The sequence below is a fragment of the Hemiscyllium ocellatum genome, chromosome 18 (assembly GCF_020745735.1).
Source record: "Hemiscyllium ocellatum isolate sHemOce1 chromosome 18, sHemOce1.pat.X.cur, whole genome shotgun sequence".
In the NCBI taxonomy this organism is placed as follows: domain Eukaryota; kingdom Metazoa; phylum Chordata; class Chondrichthyes; order Orectolobiformes; family Hemiscylliidae; genus Hemiscyllium; species Hemiscyllium ocellatum.
This window is the reverse complement of record NC_083418.1, coordinates 28,010,219-28,034,973: the sequence shown is the minus strand read 5'-3', so window position 1 is coordinate 28,034,973 and position 24,755 is coordinate 28,010,219. Positions and strand designations below refer to the sequence as shown.

The 24,755-nt window shown below is 41.5% G+C and overlaps 1 protein-coding gene across 7 annotated transcripts in view; it reads left to right on the top strand.

Moving 5' to 3' along the window:
- The window catches only part of LOC132824379 (von Willebrand factor C and EGF domain-containing protein-like), a 325,791-nt gene that overhangs the window by 135,555 nt on the left and 165,481 nt on the right, over positions 1-24,755 (top strand). For all 7 annotated transcript variants that reach the window (XM_060838784.1, XM_060838782.1, XM_060838783.1 and 4 more), the window contains exons 6-7: positions 5,381-5,533; positions 15,310-15,438. In XM_060838784.1, the coding sequence (XP_060694767.1) occupies positions 5,381-5,533; positions 15,310-15,438 (282 nt within the window). The remainder of the gene's footprint in view (positions 1-5,380; positions 5,534-15,309; positions 15,439-24,755) is intronic.

Sequence of the window (24,755 nt, the reverse complement as noted above, 5' to 3'; positions counted from 1 at the left end):
AGGGTGACTGCTCCCAATATAGCATCAGCTTCTGACCCATATTTGATCTCAACAGTGAGACTGTGAAGCCCAGGGACAATATCCAACCCCTTAATTTAAAGGCAGGCCTTTTTTTAATAAGTCGCTGTAGAGATATGGGTACTGCTGGCCAGGCCAACCAATATTTTTGTAAAGATGAAGGTATTTTTTTGAACCACTGCATTTGGTATTTTGTTGTCAGTTTTTAGGTTTCCCCAGATGATATCATAGGAAAAGCGTTTAATAACTTAAGGTCATAAATAATTAAAATTGGCTGCTGATGATATTTTGCATTACATTAAATTAGCCCAAATGTCATCTATTATTCTGAAGTGGATTGAAGTTCGTATTAAATAAATAATACTGATTTTCTGAAAAGGTGATATCATCGCTTTTGAAGCAGTGCGCAAACAGAAGCAATTATTAATATGAATTTAACAGGAAATGAACAGCATCCACCCCACTTTATTAAATGTGAAATTTATTAAATCTTTTGTTTGACGGTTTATGATGCTGGCATGAAAATTAATCTGAGACCAATCCAATGTATGCCAAATGCACCACCACTCACTCAACACAAGGAAAGCTTGTGTAATATTTCATCACAGCATTTCGACACCAGTCCGCTCCACCCACCATGCCCTCTCCTAGTAAAAATAAACATATTCTACAACCATTAGGCATGCAACAACATTCGCACTTGAAGTCAATTATAAAACTGAAATTAAACTTTCAACACTGGCATGTACTTCAAAATTGATTAATGGATTCCAGACCAAAGGAAAAATGAGATGGTAATAGAAAAATGCTTCATTCATGGAAAACAAATTTGGTGAAAAACAACTTTTAATTTTTACCATGCTTTATTGAGAGGGACAGCAAATATATGAACCAGTTCTATACGTGCATTTGCCTGTCGTGGACCAGTATCCACTGTCAGCCATTGGCAATGCCTCAGACCCTGATTGAGGGGGAATACAGATGTTTGTCACATTTACCTGGACTCCAGTAGAGGGGACCATGTCATTTCCATTTCGTACGTACAGCAACTTGCCTTTCAAAACCTCATGAAACTTAATTGGGCAAAGTTGAGTCAAATGAATGATGGACACTATTTGTAGCTAAGAGTGAATTCTGCATTGATAAATTAACATTGAGGAAGCAACTTAACTCAGTAAGGGAGCATGGTATAGCTCGCAATACAAGATGGTGCCAACAATTTAAGATTCTGGATGGAGAATCATTTCTCATGGGAGTCACTAATCCATACACTCACCCTTCTTTTTGTCACTCTAAATCAGTGTGTTATGCTTCAAATGAAATATAGATTCCCTTGTTAGTGCCCAACCCAAAATTCATACTACCTAATTCACAATGAACCTGAACTAAAGCTAATGATGCCACTTCCAATGCTTATCAGTTTAAAATCCAATTAAAACTATGTGCACAAATAATTGAAGCACAACTCGAAAGTTGTCCGAAAGTAGAGAAGAGGATTGACAAATTCCATGTAACAGCACAAACTCAATATTACTTTGCACTGGAAAGTTCAGTTTATAGTAAAAAGCAGTTAACAAAGATAGAAACGGGGTGATTTCCAAACCTCTCATTCCTGTTGGACAGTGTAAACTGATAATGGAGATCACCAGAGTTATGGTGCATTTGAGTTATGGACCAAAAATTTAAAAAGGCTTAGAAAATAAATTTCAACACAAGCACAGATTTCCGATTTGGTTTCCTGCCAAGCAAGGCTCCCCAGGGATACTGCAGCAATAACAGACAATGCAAAATTTGGACTGTAAGTGTACCTTTCACAACACTTAACTTAGATTTTGCAATATATCCAAATGCATTTTAATGTATTTGTAATAAGAAAACAATGTCTTAAAGCGTAAACCACATGTACTTTTGCAATGGAGTTTTCTGGGATTCAGGTATACAGTAATTTTGCACACATGAAGTAAAATATATTGAAATCTGTTTCATGCATAATTCATAAAATGTCCGTCACACCCCATTGAAAAGGTCGTTACTGAAATTTTCTCCCAGAACACAATAGGTCTGAGCTCACAGCAAAGATCTATCTGTAACAAACTGTGGCAAATTGTTCAGTGTTATAAATGTGATACATTAATATCTTCTTCACACAATTAGTTGCAGTCATTCACTTTGATTCTGTACAAGCAATACTGAGAGAGCATAATAGGAATGTCGTGTTGTCAGAAATTGGAAGTAAAATGCTGAGCTATCCTTCTCTGAACTTCACCATGCCATGTTGCTAGAGAATTTCAAAATATCTATGTCATAATAAGTGTCATCTTTCACCTTTAACGAGTTATATTTCTCTGACAGGCAATAAAGATGATGTAGCTGTGAGGGCTGATGATATGCAATGTTCCAGCATGCATATGTACAGAAAATATTTAATGTATGCAACATGATTGTAATGGATATCATAAGTAAAATCTTCAGTAGGCAAATAATATCTGCAAAATTTTTGTATTGTTCTTCTCTCCCCACACCCCCCCCCCCCCCCCCCCCCAACCACCCCCGACAAACACATCCTCCACTCAAACATTTGATCATATTCAATTTAAACATTCAACAATGAGCCATGTTTCTATTCTGGGGTTCTGAACACTGAAAGGAAACATTGCAATAAATAGGACATGCGATGCTCTTTTATATGTCATGTTTTGAATGATTTATCTTTATGTGTTGAACATGACAATCAGTCACATGAACCAAAATAAACTCATCAGGTTAACGTATCACAGCAGGAGCCAATATTTGGTATTTCAAATAGGGAGATATTACTTTACACCCTAATGATCTATTAATAGTGCTTGAACGTTTGGCCCTACTTGGTATTTCTTAAATTTACACCTGAATCTTTAAAATTAACTGTTCTATCTGTACATCTTATTCTGCCGCAGAGAATGAAATGGAATCTCATTGAGCCTTGTGCTCAGATTTCATAGATGTGGCAACACAGCCGGTTTGATTTTTGTCCTCAATGTTTGAAACTCCCTACATTCCTGAAGATTTAGACACCGATGATTAGTCTTCACTGTCAATTTCCTGAATGATGTCCTCATTATTGCAAACCAAGACAACTTGGTGCACTCTAGAATGGGAAAAATTTTGGGAGGCGTTGGCTGGTATTCATCCTACATTGTGGAAGTTGGCCATTCGGCCCATTGAGTCCACATAGGCCCTTCAAAGATCATCCCAAACCTGCCCATCTTATCCCTGTAACCCTGCATTTTCCATGGCCAATCCACCTGCACATCTTTGGATTGTGGGAGGAAACCGGAGCACTCAGTAGAAACCTGTGCAGACATGGGGAGAATGTGCAAACTCAATACAGACATCGCGTGAGGGTGGAATTGAATCCAGGTCCCTGGCGCTGTGAGGCAGCAGTGCTAACCACTGAGCCACCGTGCCCATCCTGTACTGGAATGTTAATCCAGAGACCCAAGTAACGTTCTGGAGACCTGGATTCAACTCTCACCATGGTAGATGTTCAAAGGGCAGGTTCATTGATGCCCTTTGTGGAAGAAAACTGCCATCTTTACCTGGTCTGGCCTACATGTGACTTGAGGCCCACAGAAATGTCATTGACTCTCAACTGTCTCTGGGCAATTACAGATTATCAATAAATGCTGGCCCAGCCAACGACACCCTCATCCCATGATTAAATAATGAAAAGATATAATCAAATACATTTACGATATCAGCCATTTTTTTAAACAGAGTATTGATAAATCAAAGCTTTTTGTCTTCTACCTATCAGGATTAAGATGCAAGAAACCAAACTTTGAAAGGGAACACCATTTTACATGACAAATGAAGAGGATGCTAATTGATTGAACTATAGTTGGCACAGAGATAAGGCAGCATTTCAAAGCACATTTATGGACGTGTTACGTCACACCTCTGAGCCATCACATCTGAGGTGGGACTTGAAACTGGACCATTTGACCCGGAAGTAAGGACTCTACTACTGCGCCACAAGATCTATCAGCAGGATCTGGTCATTTACAACTGTAGCTAGCTGAATAACTTCATACTAGGCTGGCACTCTGGTTAGAGCATTGTCATGGAGAATGCAACAGAGATTGGTGTTCCCCAAAATGCTTTTTCAATGGAAATAGTGCAATATATTTTGCTTAAAAAGGGCAGTGATCCATGTGTGACTGAATGTTGTTTCTAATGCCCACAAATGAAATGCGCACTGCAAGCCCAAACTATCTTAACTTTATCTGTAGCATAACTCTTGGTACAGTCTGGATTTTACCCACAAATGATTCATGGGTAAAAAATTCCATTTCATTGGTGTTGTGCTGCCAGGTACATCAGCTGTACAGCCCAAGGGCAGGTGAACAATATCAAACTATCCGTCTCTTGATTGTCAGTAGTGGGCAGCATACTGCTGAACTTGCCTGATACAAATCTCAGAATATAGTGTTCAGCACCAGAGGTGATTCTGCTATTGGACAACATCTTGTAAATAATCCAGACTGTGCCCTAGAATTACACTGGATTGTGTTAATTCTGTGGTTGAATGTTATCTATGCTAACAATTAGACCAGAAATCAATTTACCATGATACTGTGTTTCCTTTGTGCATTCTAGAAACCATATATATTCACCTCACAGCTCTTTGTATCAGCAAAAAGAATGTGTGTGAGCTTTGCAACTTTTTTCACATGGGGTTATGGAGATGACCAATTCCTTATGTGTCCTTCATGGCAAAACCCCCTACCAATTGAACTCTGCTTGCCCAGTCTGAGGTTTATCAGTTTAGCTAAGATTGGCAGTTCATAGATCCTGCTTGCCAACCGATCAGCGCCCTCTTCTTGTGTTAGGAGAAAGGAAGGACTGCAGATGCTGGAGATCACAGTCGAGAGTGTGGTGTTGGAAAAGTGGAGCAGGTCAGGCAGCATCTAAGGAGCAAGAGAATCGACGTTTCGGGCATAAGCCCATCATCAGGAAGTTCTGATGAAGGGCTGAAATGTCAATTCTCCTGCTCCTCGGATGCTGCCTGACCTGCTGTGCTTTTCCAGCACCACACTCTCAACCCTCTTCTTGCACTGTATAAATTGATGTTCCCTTTCTAAGTTTGGTTTCTTGTGTCCCAGTCCTGATGAGGGCAAGATGAAAACCTTTGACTTCATATTACTTTGTAGCAATGTTTAAGTTGTGTACTACCAATTGGTTCAGTCAAACAAAGTAAACGTTTGTGATACACAAAAGTCTGTAATGTTTGGATCTGAGAATTAACTATTGATTGACAATCATTGCATACAAAAGAATGTGACTTATGGCAACTTCCCTCTTTTCTTATGTTTATTTTTAGATGTGGATGAATGTTCCCGATATGGTGGACAAAGTCTTTGTCAGCAAATCTGCAAGAACAGCATTGGCAGCTACAGATGCCTCTGTTACCAGGGATACCAGCTCTTGGCCAATGGACGCACCTGCATTACTTCAAAATATTTGGGACTAACTGGTAAGTGATAGTTTGATAGGAGGGCTTCTTGTAACAAAGATGGATTCTGAATCAAAGAAGAAGAAGTTCAAAGGTTACTGAAGGCTAGTCAAAGAGGGTGGGTTTTTAAAGTGGGTCTGAAAGGAGGAGAAGGTGTTGGAGAGGTGGAGTGCTTTACGAGAGCCCCTCAACGTAACCAGAAAGTTCTAGGATGGGTGTTGTAACTTCTGCAACAGATACTTGGGGTAACAGAATGGTGACTACTTAGAAACAGCTGCTTTCCATTGACTTGCATTCTGTTCCGACTCTCATTCAAATTGACTTGCACACTGACCCCAGAACAGAACCTGTTCACAACCTGGGGACTGCCGATATAGGATAACCATTTAAACCATGCTACATTGGTGCTGTACATTGTGTTTTTATGCCTTAGGATTTATGTTCTTTCAATCAACTGCAAAACTTGTTGGCTTTATTTATTCAAGTTCCACTCTGTATCAATGGCTTGATGAAGCACCTTAAGTTCCTCTTTTACTTGATATCCTGCAGTCTACAACTTTCATTTCTTCAATGTTTATTTTGCTCCCCTGGCCTCATCATCTTGTACCCGTCATCATCAAATGATACTAGCTCAGTCATCTCGTCAAACCAAATTCTGCCCTTTTTTTTAAATAATAAAAATAAACTCATGCTTGAAATCTGAAAATGAAAGTAAAAATTAGAATTAGAATTGAAATCCCTACATGGTGGAAACAGGCCCTATGGCCCAAGAAGTCCACTCCAACCCTCTGAAGAGTATCCCACCCGGACCCATTCCCCTATATTTATTCCTGACTCATGCCCCTAACCTATACATCCCTGAACACTATGGGCAATTTAGCATGGCCAATTCACCTCACCTACACATCTTTGGATTGTGGGATATCTGTAATCAGGTGAAGCTGCTAATGTGGAAAAAAAACCATGCCAGCCGCCATTTCAGCTTTTAAGTGAAACCTTCTTCAGATTAAGGAAGGGTTTAAGGGCTGAAGTGTCAAGTGAGTTCTGATTGTTTGTCATTGCCGTCAAACCCACTGAGTATTTTCAACTTTTCCTGCTATTATTTTCCTTCTCTAGCTAGTCCCTTTGTTAAGCTCAAAACAATGCTTTGTTTTCTGTCCTCAATTCTAAATTATGGTTGTCCAGTGTAAACAGTAGAGCCCACACTGACTCCAGAGATACCCTAGTAATTACCTTCTTCCATTCCAGCTCAACATCTGGTATAAAATGTCTTTTGCTTCTTCCGACTGAGCCGATTTCAGGTTTGCTTCAAAACTCCTTCTCATCCCACTTTCCCTCTTTCCTGCTTTCCAACCTTATCTCCCAACTGGTTTTGCTGAAGTTCTGAAATTCAACCTATTGAATTTCCATCATCCAACTGGTCTGTTATTTCCTTCAAGTAGTCACTACATTTAGCCATGTAGCAAATCACCCCCTTCAAACAATGCTGGTTTGCTCACATCTGTCTGTGTTTCCCTGGGTTGGGTAAAAGTAAAATAAAAACAGTTCTTCACCAATTCTAGACTAAATACATGTTCATTGCTAAGTGTTTCTTGTCGACTAGATACTTTTATTTTATACAAGATATATGTATTACATTCCTATAACAATAGGAAAGAGATTCAAACTTAAAGTAGGCAAGTTCTGATTAAACCACTTTTTTTTGCTTTTCAAATTACAATTTTGATAGCATCTTAACATAAAATTTTCTCAATTCTATGGATTGGTTCTTGTGATGAAGAGCTGGAACATTCAGGATAATTTTTATGTTCTACGTGCATGTGACATTATAATGATGCAGTAATAAAACCTGCCCCTTGAAGTAAAGGCATTATCTTGACCCACAGTGTGGTCGTAACTACTCAAAAATGTTTATTTAGAGCATATTAATGGTTTTAGCTGAAATAATTATTCAAAGTCATAAAGCATAATGATTTTCTTGATTTTTTTTTGTTCGAAATTAAAGTAAGCCTGATTCTAATTGAACCCAGTTTTAGTTTTTTGTTCCTGTGATCTAACTTGAAAACTCCCTATTGGGAGCTGTCAATGAGGTGTTAAAACGTTGAATGCAGTTCTGATTCACAGGTTACAGGTCCCAGTTCTAGGCATTTTACTGCTCTCTCCATTAACCTGTAATGTTCTTCAACTACAAATAAAAGGCTCAACAGTGAATGGCTTCCAGAGCTATCTTTGGTTGTAATCAACAAAGTTTTCTTGTAATAAACTGCTATTACATTTGGCCTTCTCAGTCACTATTTCTGTTTTCCTGAAGAAAATAGCTGACCAATTTTATAACCCATTTCCTCAGGCCTTTTACTTGTGCACCCAGGGGCCTTGTTAAGATTGCTGAGTTTTGCACATGCCTGTTCAGGGCCAACTACAACTCGGGAAGAAAATACATTGTGTTTTATTAATATGGGAGTTAGCTCTGCTTCATGCATATTTTATCTGAGCTAAATCCGGTAGCTTAGTGGTTATCCAGAGGCCTGGACTGATGTAAGCTAAAATCTGACCATTCAGTATGTTAAGTAAATCTGAAAGTGTTGGTAATGTACATAGAGTTACGGGATTTTGCCATAAAAACCTAACTGGTTCATTAGGAAAGAAATCTGCAGTTATTCCTCTGTCTAGCCACATGTGAATCTAGGCCCTAGCCCACTGTTAAACGGACCTCTCAAATGAAGAGCAAGCCACTTAGTTGTACCAAACTGCTAATAAGAATAAAAAGTGTCATGGATCATTCTTTAGTTGCCTGGATGAGTGCAGTTTCAATAACACTGAAAACATCCCTTTCCACCACCTTAGACATTTACTTTCTTCAACACTGGTGCACAGTTGCAGCACTGAGCACCATCTAAAGATGCTCAGCAGCGACTTGTCTTAGCCCCTTTGACTGCATCGTCCAAGTATGCTACCTCTCCCAGTTAGAGGGAAAAGAATAGAAGGCACACAGGAACATTCCAACTTGCAAATTCCCCTTCAAGAACAAAGAGACCTTGGAGTGCAGGTTCATAGTTCCTTGAAAGTGAAGTCTCAGGTAGAAAGGGTAATGAAGGAGGCATTTGGTATGCTTTCCTTTATACGTCAGTGCATTTAGTATAGGAGTTGGGAGGTCATGTTGCAGTTGTTTCTGTGTAAAAACTCTACAACTCTGTGTGCCTGAATGAATGTGCTGATATTTGTGGAATTGATGGTTTCACAATCCTTTGAAGCAATGTTTCATTTTTGCATTAAGCCACCCTCTGTTGTGTTATGTAGCGCTGGCATCCTTTTAAGGGTGATAGATTCAGGACAGATCTAAAAGCTCAAAACTGCACATCCATGTTGTGGTCTGGGTCATCAGCTGTAGCAGAATTGCATTCCTCCACAATCAGAAACCTTGTCTCCAGTTCTGGAGGACCAGCTTGTCCCAATGAGGACTGGAAGTGATTGCCTAAACAGTACCGAAGTTGACCTGAAAATGAGGTGCCAAATTCATGAAGCTACCACCCAGCACTTGATACCTGCCTATTCAGTTGGAAGTAGAATGTTATAAACACAGCTAACTGATCCCACAGCCAACAGACTAAATCATTGTTCTGATGGCCTGTCATAAGTAGTTATGAATGGTGGTGTAAAATTAAATAACTAAGCAGGGAATAAGGTCACATGAACATTCCTATCCTCAACAATAGCCAAGCACAGCAAGTTAATACAAAAACAAGACTGAATTATTGGAATCCCTGGAAGTACCAAATGTACAATCTAGCATGGCCTCATGCCAATTCAATACACTGGTAAATGAGTGCACATGGGCGATAGCAGAATCTGTCCACTCAAAACAACATTTAGTTTGGGTGCTGATACCTTGTGCTCTGTAACCAGCCTAAGCTCTAGTCAAGCTGTTTCAGATCAGCTCCAATATTGAACATTCACCTGACAATGTGGAGCTTCCATAGCAACTATTCTGTCAACAAACAAAGACGAGAAGAAATCCAATCTGGCCAATTTCCACCCCATCAGCCTACTCCCAGCCATCAGCAAAGTTGATGGAAGGTGACTTTCATTGTATAATCTCTAACTTCTTCAGTGCTTGGTTTGGGTTCTGCCAATGGCATTGGTCTCTCTTTCTTAATATAGCTTCGGTACAAAATGGACCAAAGAGTGGAATTCTTGAGCTGAGGTAAGCCTGACTGCCCTTGACATTGAGTCATGGAGATGTACAGCATAGAAACAGACCCTTCGGTCCAACTCGTCTATGCTGACCAGATATCCTAAATTAATCTAGTCCCATTTCCCAGCATTTTGCCCATATCCCTTTAATGCTGTAATTGTACCCACCTTCACCACTTCTTCTGCCAGCTTATTCCATCCACAAACTACATGAAAACATTGCCCCTTATGCCCCTTTTAAATCTTCTCCCATCAAGCCAATATGTGACTGACTGTTGCATCAAGGAGCCATTTCATAACTGAAGAGAATTGGAGGCCACTCATCTTAAATGCAGGAGACATCACCACCCGAATTCCCAGGGCAGTGTCCCATGCCCAAACATCCACAGTTGTTCTCCATGACGTTCACTCCATTGCAAGTTCAGACATGGAGACATTTGCCAATGACTGTACGTTATTCAGTCCAATCCCCAATTCTTCAGATAATGCAGCAGTTCAGGCAGCAATGCCTGGTCACCTGGCTTGGGCTGTTGAGTGGCAAACAAAGTTTGTGCTGGAGAAGTGTCAAACAATGACCATCTCCTACAAGAGCGTATCCAACCATCTACTATTGACATTCAATGACACAATCTTCACTGAATTTGCCCTGGCTTTGGGGTCACCATTGGCCGATACCTCTCTGGGCAGGAGTAGTGAGCTATGTAGATATGTAACCTATGGCTACAAGAGCAGTTCAGAAAGTAAGAATTCTGCAATGACTAACTCTCCTGACTCCCCTCAGCATGCCCATTATATAACACATATATCTTAGGCAGAGTACTCTCCACTCCACTTACCTGGAAGAGCACTGATGAGCTTGAACACTGGTCATCTCACCGTCATCCAGATAATGTAGTCCAACTGATCATGATCCTGCCGCCCACTTTATAATCATTCACTTCCTTCATTGATGCGACATGGCAGTAACTAGCAGCAACTAGCCACAACCTGATTGACAAACAATAGACAATAGGTGCAGGAGTAGGCCATTCTGCCTTTTGAACCTGCACCACCATTCATTATGATCATGGCTGATCATCCTTAATCAGTATCCTGTTCCTGCCTTATCTCCATAACCCTTGATTCCACTATCCTCGCGAGCTCTATCCAACTCTTTCTTAAATGAATCCAGAGACTGGGCCTCCAGTGCCCTCTAGGGCAGAGCATTCCACACAGTCACCACTCTCTGGGTGAAGAAGTTTCTCCTCATCTCTGTCTTAAATGGTCTTTCCCGTATTTTTAAGCTGTGTCCTCTGGTTCGGGACTCACCCATCAGCGGAAACATATTTCCTGCCTCCAGAGTGTCCAATCCTTTAATAATCTTATGTCTCAATCAGATCCCCTCTCAGTCTTCTAAACTCAAGGGTATACAAGCCCAGTCGCTCCAGTCTTTCAGCGTAAGGTCGTCCCGCCATTCCAGGAATTGACCTCGTGAACCTACGCTGCACTCCCTCAATAGCCAGAATGTCTTTCCTCAAATTTGGAGACCAGAACTGCACACAATACTCCAGGTGTGGTCTCACCAGGGCCCTGTACAGCTGCAGAAGAACCTCCTTGCTTCTATACTCAATCCCTCTTGTTATAAAGGCCAGCATGCTATTAGCCTTCTTCACTACCTGCTGTACCTGCATGCTTGCCTTCATTGACTGGTGTACAAGATCACCCAGATCTCTTTGTATTGCCCCTTTACCTAAATTGATTCCATTTAGGTAGTAATCTGCCTTCCTGTTTCTTGCCACCAAAGTGGATAACCATACATTTATCCACATTAAACTGCATCTGCCATGCATCTGACCACTCACCTAACCTGTCCAGGTCACCCTGTAATCTCCTAACATCCTCCTCACATTTCACCATGCCACCCAGCTTTGTATCATCAGCAAATTTGCTAATGTTATTACTAATACCATCTTCTATATCATTTAATATATATTGTAAAGAGCTGTGGTCCCTGCACTGATCCCTGCGGTACCCCACTGGTCACTGCCTGCCCTTCCGAAATGGAGCTGTTTATCACTACTCTTTGTTTCCTGTCAGCCAACCAACTTTCAATCCAAGTTAGTACTTTGCCCCCAATACCATGTGCCCTAATTTTGCTCACTAACCTCCTATGATTTCTGAAAGTCCAGATACACTACATCTACTGGATCTCTCTTGTCCATCTTCAGAGTTACATCCTCAAAAAATTCCAGAAGATTAGTCAAGCATGATTTCCCCGTCATAAATCCTTGTTGACTCTGACCTATCCTATTACTACTATCCAGATGTGTCATAATTTCATCCTTTATAATAGACTCCAGCATCTTTCCCACCACTGAGGTCAGACTAACTGGTCTATAATTTCCTGCTTTCTCTCTACCACCTTTCTTAAAAAGTGGTACAACATTAACCAGCTTCCAATCCACAGGAACTGATCCCGAATCTATCGAACTCTGGAAAATAATCACCAACGCATCCACGATTTCTCGAGCCACCTCCTTCAGTACCCTGGGATGTAGACCATCAGGCCCCTGGGAACTTATCAACCTTCAGACCTAACAGTCTCTCCAACACCAATTCCTGGTGAATGGGTGTGGGGTTGGAGGTGATAGGTCAGAGAGGAGGGTGGGGGAAGGTAGCAAAGAGTACAATGGGTGAGTGGGGGTGGGGATGAAGGTGATAGGTCAGAGAGGAAGATGGCAAAAATGCCATCCCTTGTTCTCAATTCCTGCGCCTCCATTGTATCTGCTCCCAGGAGGACCAGTTTCACCACAGAACACACCAGATGGTCTCCTTCTTCAGAGAATGCAATTTCCCTTCCCACGTGGTTAATGATGCCCTCCAATGCATTTCATCCACATCCCGCCCCTGCTCCCTCAAACCCCACCCCTCCAACCGTAACAAGGACAGAACCCCCCCCAGTGCTCACCTTCCAATCTACCAACCTTCGCATAAACCACATCTCCAACGACATTACCGCCAGCTCCAAACAGACTCCACCACCAGGGATATATTTCCCTCCCCACCCCTTTCCGCTTTCCGCAAAGACTGTTCCCTTCGTGACCACCTGGTCAGGTCCAAGCCCCCCAACAACCCACCCTCCCTCCCTTCCTGGCACCTTCCCCTGCCACCGCAGGAATTGCAAAACCTGCACCCCCACCTTCTCCCTCACCTCCATCCAAGGCTCCAAAGGAGCCTTCCACATCCATCAAAGTCTTACTTGCACATCCACCAATATCATTTATTGTATCCGTTGCTCCCGATGCGGTCTCCTCTATATTGGGAAGACTGGACGCCTCCAAGCAGAGCGCTTTAGGAAACATCTCTGGGACACCAGCAACAATCAACCCCACCGCCCTGTGGCCCAACATTTCAACTCTCCCTCCCACTGTGCCGAGGACATGGAGGTCCTGGACCTCCTTCACCGCCGCTCCCTCACCACCCGACGCCTGGAGGAAGAACGCCTCATCTTCCACCTCGGTACACTTCAACCCCAGGGCATCAATGTGGATTGCACCAGTTTCCTCATTTCCCCTCCCGCCCCCCCCCCACCTCACCCCAGCTCCAACCTTCCAGCTCAGCACCACCCTCAATATCTGCCCTACCTGCCAATCTCCTTTCCCACCTATCCACTCCACCCTCCCTGTGACCAATCACCTCCATCCCCATCCCCATTCACCCATTGTACTCTTTGCTACCTTCCCACAACTCCTCTCTGACCTATCACCTCCATCCACGCCCCCATTCACCTATTGTATTCTGTGCTACTTTCTCCCCACCACCAACCCCCTCTCATTTATCTCTCCACCCTGCAGGCACCCTGTCTCTATTCCTGATGAAGGGCTTTCACCCGAAATGTCAATTTTCCTGCTCCTCGGATGCTGCCTGAACTGCTGTGCTTTTCCAGAACCACTCTAATCTAGACCCTAACCAAGGCAAATGCAGGATTACAGGGATACGTTAGTGGGGGTGGTTGCTCTTCAGAGATGTGGCATAGACCCGATGGGCTGAATGACCTGCTTTCAAGCTGTGGGGATTCTATGATTCTAAATGAGCATCACTGTGAAGCAGACTTGGGAGAGCAGACTTGTGTGAGAAGAGCAGCAGTGGTGGAAGATTATAACTAGCAGCAGAGAATCCCTTTAGACTGTTTCTACTGGTCAGAATTAATGTATCATGTCATAGGAATACAAATAGGTGACTGGTGGATATTTCTTCATATTCTCCCTTAATTGATGAAATGATTTAAATTGTGAGATATTATAATGGCTGAAGAATACAGGAAATTCACTTTTAAAATATTTAACATGCATATTGATAAATAGAATAAAGAGAGATGATGTGTTGCAGCTGACGTTTGTGGGAGCTGCCGACACCGCAAATTCGCAATGGCCATGTCTACCACAAGTGTTCACTGCTCGAGGAACACTGACCCAGAGTCAATGCGTTTGAGTGTGAGATATCGGGGAAGATGAGAGGTACCTGATGCTATGTTTCAAGAGATAGTCACATCTCTTAGATTAATTATATCACATTTTGTCCATGGTCAAGGACAGGAGGGTGCAACTGTCTGTGAGGCAGATATTGGGATCCACACTTTAGCCTTGGAGACATCTCAGTCAGATTCTTGCCAATAGGTACAAGGTTCTTGTTCTTGCTGTGGACTAGGGTGCACACAACAGAGAAGGTGATCAAAGCACCATGATACAGGGTGCCATTGAAGTGGGTGGAGAAAAAGGAAATGTTGCATTGAGTGGAAGCAGAGTAAGGGGAATAGATATTGTTCTCTGCAGCAAAGAAAATGCCAAAGGCTGAGTTCCCTACCTGGTGCCAAGGTTAAGGATATCTCTCCTGGACTGGAGAGAAACTATCCAGTTTTTGTGCTCCACGTTGATGACACTAAAATAAATAGTATTAGGAAAGGGGTTCTGCTCAGGGATTATGAAAGTGCAGAGCTAGATTGAAAAGCAGGATGGCACAGGTAATAATCTCAGGATTACTATGTGAGCCATGAACAATTTAATATACAGCGAATGTAATAGTGCTAAATGTATGGATTAAAGATTGATGTGGGAGAAATGGGTTCTGATACTTCTGGTATTGGCACCAGTGCTGAGTAAAAAGTGAGCTGATCCATTAGGATGGGCTTCATTTGAATTATGCAGGGACTAGTGTGCTGGCCAATAGTATAACCTACAGATAAGGCTTTAAACTAATGGAGTGGAGGTGTTTCAATTGAAAAGAAGTTTAGACAAATTAAAGAAATGAGAGAGCAGAGGTGCATGGTAGTGAAGAAACAAGCAATAATCGAAGTCTGATAGAACATAAGTAGAAGAATGCAGCAGAAATTAGAACCAGAATAAGTAATTGTGGTCAGAAGTCAAAGCTTAACTTATTTCATCTGAATGCACACTGTGTTGCACTTGGGGCTGTGCAATAGAAGTCAAGTCTTGCTATTCCCAGAACTTTTGGAAAAGAACAGCAGGAAGGAATGGCTGGTGTGGTAGCTTTCTCCTAATGAGGGCGGGAGATGGGAAATCAGGTAACTATTGGCTAGTTAACCTAACGCCTGTTTTCTTTTCCTTCAGGACTTCCTGGCCACTGTGGGGAATATGGCTGTGACCTGAGCTGTAACCATGGTGGCTGTGAGGAGATCTCGCGTGTATGTCCTGTTGGCTTCACCATGATTGAGACCAGCAATGGCGTCAGCTGCAAAGGTAGAAGGCTGAGTGAGGAAAGAGTTTATTCATGCTTCCTAAAGGACGTCCTTCTGAAGTCTCACTTTGCATGGGGATACCAAGATACTCAAAGCTATGGATGTGTCATGTCCATTCTAAAATCTCAATCAAAGGTTTTGATAGAATAAATAAGGAGAAACTGTTTCCACTAGCAGGAGAGTCCATAGGCAGAGAGGATAGACTTAGAGATTGACAAAATCTCTTGATTGACAAGGCGACATACGGAAACAATTTTTCACACATCAAGTTATTATAAATTACAGTGTATTGCTTGAAAGGTTAGAAGGAGGTAGGTTCAGGAAAAATTACAAAGCACTCGATACAATGACATTTACAAGACCATATGGAAAGATCAGGGAAGTGTGAGTAATTGGCTCGCCCTTCTAAAAGAGTTGGCGCATGCTCAGTGTGCTGAGTGACCTCTTACAGTGTTGTATGATTTGATTCAGTGTTTGGGGCCGCTGCAATTGGCCTCAGAGCCAGAGGGGCGACAAAATGCCATCAGCTGCACACTCTGAGCATGCTCACGGGTGAAGAATTGACACTTGGGTCATAGTACCAGAAATCCAGCCACAACTTGGCAAGTTAGTGGAAGGCTAGAGTGGCTCAGTGATCCTTTCCCTTGTCGTGCATTTCTCTACCACCTTTTTGTTCACATTGAGATCCGTTCACTCAGAGCAGGTCGAAAAAAGGAACTTGCAGCTTTCAACATCATCTGGGGCAGTCCCATTTTCTTACTGAAACATCAATGATTGTATTCAATCCATTGATCATGACAATTGCAACCAATGACTGTGGATAGCCATATGATTACAAATCTGTCTGCCAGAGGTCTTTAGGTTGGAATGGGATATGTTCAGCTGATAAACACTCAGTCGTTCTTATGATGTGCTACTGAAGGTGGAGTTACATAGATCAATGTGCAAAGGAATGCATTTCACTCATTGACCCAGTCTTCCAAATATGGATGAGTGCTCAAAGGCCTCTTGTTAACAGTTGTAGAAATGCGGAAAGTAGCTTTGTGTTTGATTTTGGAGCAGGAATAGAACTGTCCCCTGACAGGATCTGACAGTTGGGGAAGGAAAAGAAAGAATTCCAAAAAAAATGTTTATTTTGCTAATTTTCTGAATTTTTCTAGTCATTTTTTCTGTTGGTGGTAGGGGTGCAGGGAAAGAGCAGACAAATTGGTTTGACCTTGATGATGCATATTTCTGATATGAATTACAGTGACAAAAGATAGGCATTCATTGAACCTGCCTCATTCCAAAACAATCTGGACTGCCAGCAAGCCTGCATCCCATGAATGACATGTATGTATCCGCAGCTTGCACATATTGCATGCACCTACGTGCAAGTGCATGTGTGAATACAAATATTACACAGTTGTGTATACCATTACATTTACACATGTGCATATTAGCCAGTGTGCAAATAGCAATGCAGATGCAAGCCTTCAGACTGAACTTCATATAGCAATGATTTGCTGCTATATTGTGTAATTGTACAAAACAATTAAAGGTGTTCTGCAATAGCTACACCGGCCTCTCTTGTTGCCAGCATTGGTTTTATGATATTGAGAAGGAGTTTATACAACACTGTTGGTGATTTTGTGGCAACGTTGACTTGCATAATTATATTTTACTTGGTTATCTGGTGTTGGGTTGTTATCCCTAGCTTGCTTAGCACATGGGGTTAGATAGTTGTCTTTCTTCCCTGGTTTGAATTTGAACGAATAGGTTGAAAGTTACATTTGCAAGGGGTCTGGGAGGTTCTTTCAATTCAATTTTAGCGTAGATCTATTGATAGACCGAACTCTGCACTATGTAGAGCAAATCGTCACTGCACAGATGGCAAGAAATCAGGTAAAGAAATGTCATTGGGATAGGGAATAAGCGTTAAGCTGTAATCAATACATGTTTTATCACAATTTGGACAGCTTGATGGGATAGAATAAAGAGAATCTTTGTACTGTTTAAAATGAAAATTTTCAGTGAACAAGTAACGTAAGGCTACACATTTTTCATTGTTTACTCTTGCTTGCCAGCTGCATTGTTTGATCAGCCACTTGACTTGAACTTTGAAGAGAGTAATTTCAAACTGCCAAGCCACCACCTCTCTTTGAATATATTTTCCAATCTGCATTGTTCAAATTGATTGTTCAACCATATAGTGGAATAGATGATATGGAAGAGAAAAAAAGACTCTAAAACTGAAATTTTGCTATGGTTGCAACACAGGCAGAATTGGTGATGCAGTCCTTAGCAAAATTGTTAAAAGCCATGTACAGTATCACCAGAGGGGTGTCAATTGATCTCTATTGAGATGATGTGATCTGTACTGATCTGCTACTTTAGTACAGTATTCTTTTGTTCTGTACTGCTTAATAAATGTCTAATTTTCATACTAGCCATAAAAATACCTGCTACATTGGTACAAATTTTAAACCGTTAATCTTTAATAAATCCTGGTTTAAAGCAGTAAGGCGTTTGATAAGGTTCCATTTCAGTAAGGCGTTTGAAAACGTTTATCACGATAGGCTAGTGCACAAAGTACGGAGGCATGGGATTGAGGGTGATTTAGCAGTTTGGATCAGAAATTGGCTAGCTGAAAGAAGACAGAGGGTGGTGGCTGATAGAAAGTATTCAACCAGGAATTCAGTTACTAGTGGCGTACCGCAAGGATCTGTTTTGGGTCCACTGCTGTTTGTCATTTTTATAAATGACCTGGATGAGGGCATAGAAGGATGGGTTAGTAAATTTGGAGACGACACTAAGGTCGGTAGAGTTGTGAATAGTGACGAAGGATGTTGTCGGTTACAGAGAGACATAGGTAAGCTGCAGAGCTGGGCTGAGAGGTGGCAAATGGAGCTTAATGCAGAAAAGTGTGAGCTGATTAAGTTTGGAAGGAGCAACAGGAATACAGAGTGCTGGGCTATTAGTAGGATTCTTGGTAGTGTAGACGAGCAGAGAGATCTCAGTGCCCATGTACATAGATCCTTGAAAGTTGCCACCCAAGTCAACAGGGTTGTTAAGAAGGCATACAGTGTGTTAGCTTTTATTGGTAGGGGGATTGAGTTTTGGAACCATTAGGTCAAGCTGCAGCTGTACAAAAGTCTGGTGTGGCCACATAGTTCTGGTCATTGCATTATAGGAAGGATGTGGAAGCTTTTGAAAGGGTTCAGAGGAGATTTAGTAGGATGTTTCTGGGTATGGAGGGAAGGCTGAGGGACTTGAGACTGTTTTCATTAGAGAGAAGAAGGTTGAAAAGTGACTTAATTGAGGCATAGAAGATAATCAGAAGGTTAGACAGGGTGGACAATGAGAGCCTTTTCCTTTGGATGGCGATGGCTAGCATAAGGGGACATAACTTTAAATTGAGGGGTGATAGATATAGGACAGATGTTGGAGATAGTTTCTTTACTCAGTGGATCATACTGCCTGCAACAGTAGCAGACTTAGCAACTTTTAAATGGTCATTGGATAGACGTATGGACGAGTGTAGGTTAAACGGGCTTCAGAATAGTTTCACAGGTTGACGCAGTATTGAGGGCTGAAGGGCCTATACTGCGCTGTAATGTTATATGTTCTGAGCCTCATACAAAATCTAAAGGAAATACTATTTCTACAGTTATACAGACCCTTTGATCCTAAACTGAACCAGTCCCATTTTCTAGCATTTGACCATATCTCTCTAAATCCTTCCTAATCCAGTACCCATCCAAATGCCTTTTAAATGTTGTAATTATACCTTCTTCCATCACTTCCTCTGGCAGCTCATTCCATACATGCACGTTCCTCTGTGTGAAGATGTTGCCCCTCAGGTCCATTGTAAATCTTGCCCCTCTCACCTTCGACCTTTGTCCTCCAGTTTTGGACTTCCCTATCATGCAAAAAAGATTTTGGCAGTTCACCTTATCCATGCCCCTCGTGATTTGATAAACCTCTATAAGGTCACCCTCAGCCTCTGACACTCCAGGGAAAAATGTCCTAGCCTATTCAGCATCTCCCTATAGTTCAAATCCCCGAGCCCTTGGGAATGTCCTTGTAAATTTTTTTCTGCACCGTTTCAAGTTTAATAACATCTTCCCTATGTCAAAGAAACCAGAATTGAATGCAGTATTCTAAAAGTGGCCTAACCAATGTCCTGTACAGCCGTAACTTGACATCCCACGTGTACACTCAATGTTCTGGCCAACAAAGGCAAGCATGCCAAATGCCTTCTTCACCGCCCTATTTGTGGCCTTCAGAAGACACATGAGATTATAGTATAATACTGTTAGTTAAAATTAACTGAAGGATATTCTGCTTGTGATCTGAATTTTGGCTCCAGGATAACCTATAACACTTTCATAGGAAACTGTGATTCACTCAGGAAGGTAGACTGAGAGATAGAACCGACAATGTCTCGAAAGTAAAGAGAATCCATCACCAAAGGAGGCCATTTACTTCTTTCTGTTTATGCATTTTGCAAGAGCAATTCAACTTGATGCACTCCGCTGTCCTTACACCAGGGCCTGGAAAATCTTTTCATAGAATCATAGAATCCCTACAGTGTGGAAACAGGCCATTTGGCCCAACAAGTCCACACTGACCCTCCAAAGAGTAACTCACCCAGAGCCATTTCTCTAGCCAATTATTTTACGTTTACCCCTGAGTAATGGACCTAACCTACACATCCGTGAACACTATGGGTAATTTAGCATGGCCAATTTACCTAACCTGCACATTTTTGGACTGTGGGGAAACCGGAGCCCCTGGAGGAAACTCACACAGACACTGGGAGAATGTGCAAATGGACAGTTGTCTGAGGCTGGAATCAAACCCCAGGTCCCTGGCACTGTAAGGCAGCAGTGCTAACCGCTGAGCCTTTCTCAATAGATGAATATTCATTGCCAGCGTGAAAGTGCCAATTAAATCTGCCTCCATCACGGTCTCAGTCACTGGAGGTCAGATCCTAGCCAAATACACGTTTTTTTTAAAAAAAAAGTTTTTATTTCCTCAAGTTATCTTTGGTTCCTTTCTGTTGATTTTGTCTCAGTGTCCTCTGATTCCCAGAGCTTCCATAAGTGGGAATGGTTTCTTTCCATCCACTCTGCCCATGACCTACATGGTTTTGGACACTGCTGTCAAATCACTGCTCCATTTTCTGAAGAAGAATAATGCCAGATTCTATTCACATCCATTAACCATTCTTGTAAACCTTTTCTGTACCCTTTCTAATGTTTCACATCCGTCTTAAAGTCTCTTGTCCAGAATCGGAACATTTAGTCCAATCAAGTATTTTTTTAAAGATTCTGCATAATTTTTAAAATTTATTCTCCATGCCTTTTATTTATAAAAATGATCCTGATGCTGACCCGTCAGGAACTTCTCCAAAGAATATCCTTTCAGTCTAAAAAACATTTGCCATTTGTCTCTGTTTCCTGTTGCAAAGCCAACTTTGTCCCTGCTGCCACTATGCGATTTATTTGGTGGACCTTAAATGTGTTATAATAGGACTCCGTTATATGACGTTTTATCAAACTGTTTTTGAAGGTCCACAAATACCAACTAATCAACACTCTGTTAGGTGAACATTAAACTCAATTAAATTGGCATTTGTCTAAGTGACTGATAATTTTGTCTTTAGTTATTGTTTCTGATATCTTTCCCACCTCTGCTTGGCCTTTGGTTGTTTTCTTGTGCCTAAAGGTGGTACAATGTCAATTCCACAGACTGCTGGCACCATCCCTCTATCTCTTCTGTAAAACACTGTGGGATGTTTTATCACATTAAATGTAGTATATTATTGCAAGTCATTGACATGTTGTTCACTGTAAGCAAGCTAGATGACTTGTTGGCACTTATACAAATCCTTGTGAATATTGTGAATGGAAGTGAAATAAAATTTGTCACCCTGAAAGTTTCTACAGGAAACTAAAATGTCTTTAAGACAATATTGAGATACTCCTACTTCATGACCAAAGGGAGTACTTGCTGTTTCTTAGTGACTTCAGGTGCTGCAGAAATGAATGATATCTTAGCTTAATTTTGGGCTGCAAAAAGTCACACATACTCAATTGTTAAATGTTAAGGAAGCCTATCGAGATCAATGTTAGCAGTCTCCTTCATGATGGTTCCTGAGGAAGGAAGTTCAGCCAACATCTCATAAACACTGTATATACACCAGATATAAACTAAGAGGTAAATGTTTGCAAGGGCTTCATGCCATTTTCCTAAGGTTTCCTTAGCTCTTCTGCAGAGAAGATTTAAGAGAGACCATTGCCCAAATACAAATGTATATAGCATAGAGATTTCACTTACTTTGGACAACCTTATGGAATTGTTCAGTCTTTGTCTGGATTAGGTGGCAGCTGGCGGGTATGGGTTGTTGAAGTGAGTCTCTGCTGCGTCTATACATAGTTGTAGCACCATGATACATGGATGTCTTCCTGATAGCGGTCAACAGGATTTTATTCCCTGAGGCTTGCACTTCAGTGAAACATCCATCAATAGGTGGATGGCTGTTTTACGAATCATTGTATCCTACCACTGAATTAGCTTTTTGCTTCCACACATGGCCCACTGCTGTTGGAGAATGTGGACAATCTGATTCCCCTCCCATCCAGCAACAGAAAGCCAGTGAAAAGTGGTTAGACTTTCCCCGGGACTTATCCCAAGTTTATAGTGAGAGATAAGCCACGGAAAAATAAGGAGTAGGTTAACAACAGGATCACATCAACATGCCCCATCCCAACATTACTGAGAGATTTACTTTTGGGCCCATGCCTCCAATTTCTTCATGATCCTAAAAACATACTTACCCTTCACTGGATTTTACAGCCTCAAAGACCAATCCCTAATCCAAGTTGGAAGATGATGGAGAGTCGGCACAACAGAAGTGCAATGGAAAAGAACTGATGTAAAATATCATTAACATTTTGCTGGGAAGGAATTGCACTGACAATTATCAAATCACTGATATTGAAGCTTTCTTGGCCATCTCTATAATCCACAAGGACCAGTATCTGAAAGAGAATGCAGGTTTTCTACATGCCTCCATGTAGGAGCTTCACAGCTGCGGAAACACTTGAAAAACAATTACTTCCTTTGTAATAATGATCTAGCTAAAGCAGTGATACTAAAAGTTAAACTGCTGTTTGTTTTTTTTTGAGAAAAGCTCTCTATTCCTGTTTTCTCACTAGCTCCTGCCATTCAAGGAGGTTCCAGATATGGTACATACAATAAGGTTCAGTTAGCCCATACCAAATTTGGGCAGTGACAGTAAACCTGCTCTCATACCACGACATCCAGTTTCACAGCAAAAAGGTATATTATTGTTGACACGAGAGGCTCCCATCCCATAAAAAGATGATATTGTCTATACTTTTGACTGTCGAGAATGTGTGCTGTGCCTTCCTATAGCACTGAGAATCATGGAGTAAAGTGCCCCATGCCAGATGTTTTCCAAATGTTGAAATAAAAACTACACTGGAGGAGGTATCCTTCCTTGATTGTTTTCCACATTATCTACAAGTAAACCTTTCCACACAAAATACTGATGGTACTCCAAGGGGATGGGAGGAGTTGGAGGGGGGTGGGGGGGGAGGTGTAGGTGGAAGTTTGCTGACAGCTCATGTTATTGGTATTATATTGTTCACTGTATCAGTGTCAGACAGACTGCAGCAGTGTGCAGTTTGGCTGCTGCATTTCCTGTCTTACAACCTTAACTAAACTTCAGAGGTATGTTGGCTATAGCAATTTGGTTAATCCTGTGATTCTGAAAGTTGCAGGATACATCTGAGTTCTTTTTATTCTTTTGTTTATTCACCACCATGTTACCGCACGGTCTAATGATTTGGTAATGGATCACATATCTGTAACCCAGGTTCAATGTATTGTTGCCATGTGTTTAGATATCCTGCACCTTTGATCAAGACCTTTGGTAAATGTATATAATAAGCTGCTGTTCATGCTGTCATGTGAGTCAGTTATTCATAGGATCTGTTCCCTTTCAGTTTGGCTACATTTCATTTCCTCATCAATGAGAGGTATGTCAGCCTGAGAAATGGAACAGTATCCCAAGTTTTCAGATCTGTTAATTGCAGATACACAAAGGTCAGCTGCAGCGCAGCTTACATTTGGAGTGAGACATCAATGCTTTGTCTCATCAAAAACTCCCGAATGCAGTTATCCAGATTATGTACAGCCTTTGGGTCTCCCTCAATTGGAATTGATCTGCAGTTCAGCCATAACCTCATTGAATAGAAGCATGTCCTTAGAGGCTGAATGGCCTACCCGTGTTTTTAATAATTCCTTGCTCCTAAGAAGAAATTACTCATGAGAGATCCTTCAATCATGGAAGACATTAGGGTTTACCTGAGCCTTTCCTCACCCATACCCATATGAACAGAGTTTGATGCAGGAATCACTGGATGGTCATTAGTGATGAAGTTCTCCACTAAGTTAGCTGAGCAATGGTTGATACATTAAATGAAGGCATGTAGGAAACCTACATTCTCTTTCAGATACCGGTCCTTACGGATTATAGAAATAGAGTCATAGAGATGTACAGCATGGTCCAACCTGTCCAGATGGCCAAGAAAGCTTCAATACCAGTGATTTAATCATTATCAGTGCAATTTCTTCCCAGAAAAAATGTTGATGTTATTTTACATCAGTTCTTTTACATTGCATAATTGTCATGCAGACTCTCTACCACCATCTGACTTGGATTAGGGTTTGGTCTTTGACGCTGTTAAAACCAGTGAAAGTGCACACCCCTAGGTTAGTGTGGGTTAAAGTTCACATTCCTGATCACTGTACAGTCACTCTTACTAGAAGGACTGTGACCATCAAGAAGCTGAAAGAGATTTCCTGGCAGCACTAATCAATGACGAAAGCGTCTTTGCATATTTCATGGGAAATTCCTCATCAAGGCATTGTTAAATGTGACATTCATTTATGCACTGTACCAAGTTTTGCCCCAGTATTCTTAAAAGCATTTTTAATAAGAATAGGTTTAATTTAGTTTTGGCCTTGTTAATAGATTTTGCTATGAGAGAAAGTGCTTAGAGCTGGGTTAGATACTGTAGGTGATAGTTGTTGCAGAAGGCAATCACGGGAATATGAAGTTACGATTGAGAACATGAAGGTGCTGCAGTATGCCATGTAGCTTGAGGAACAGCTGGGGCTAAAGTAAGAGGGAGATGAGTGCAATGGCTAAGTGTGTAGAACATGCTGGCTGCACGTGAATCTCCTGGAATTGAAGCTTTTAACCCAATAAAACAGATCAGATGTCTCAGATAGCACACCCTC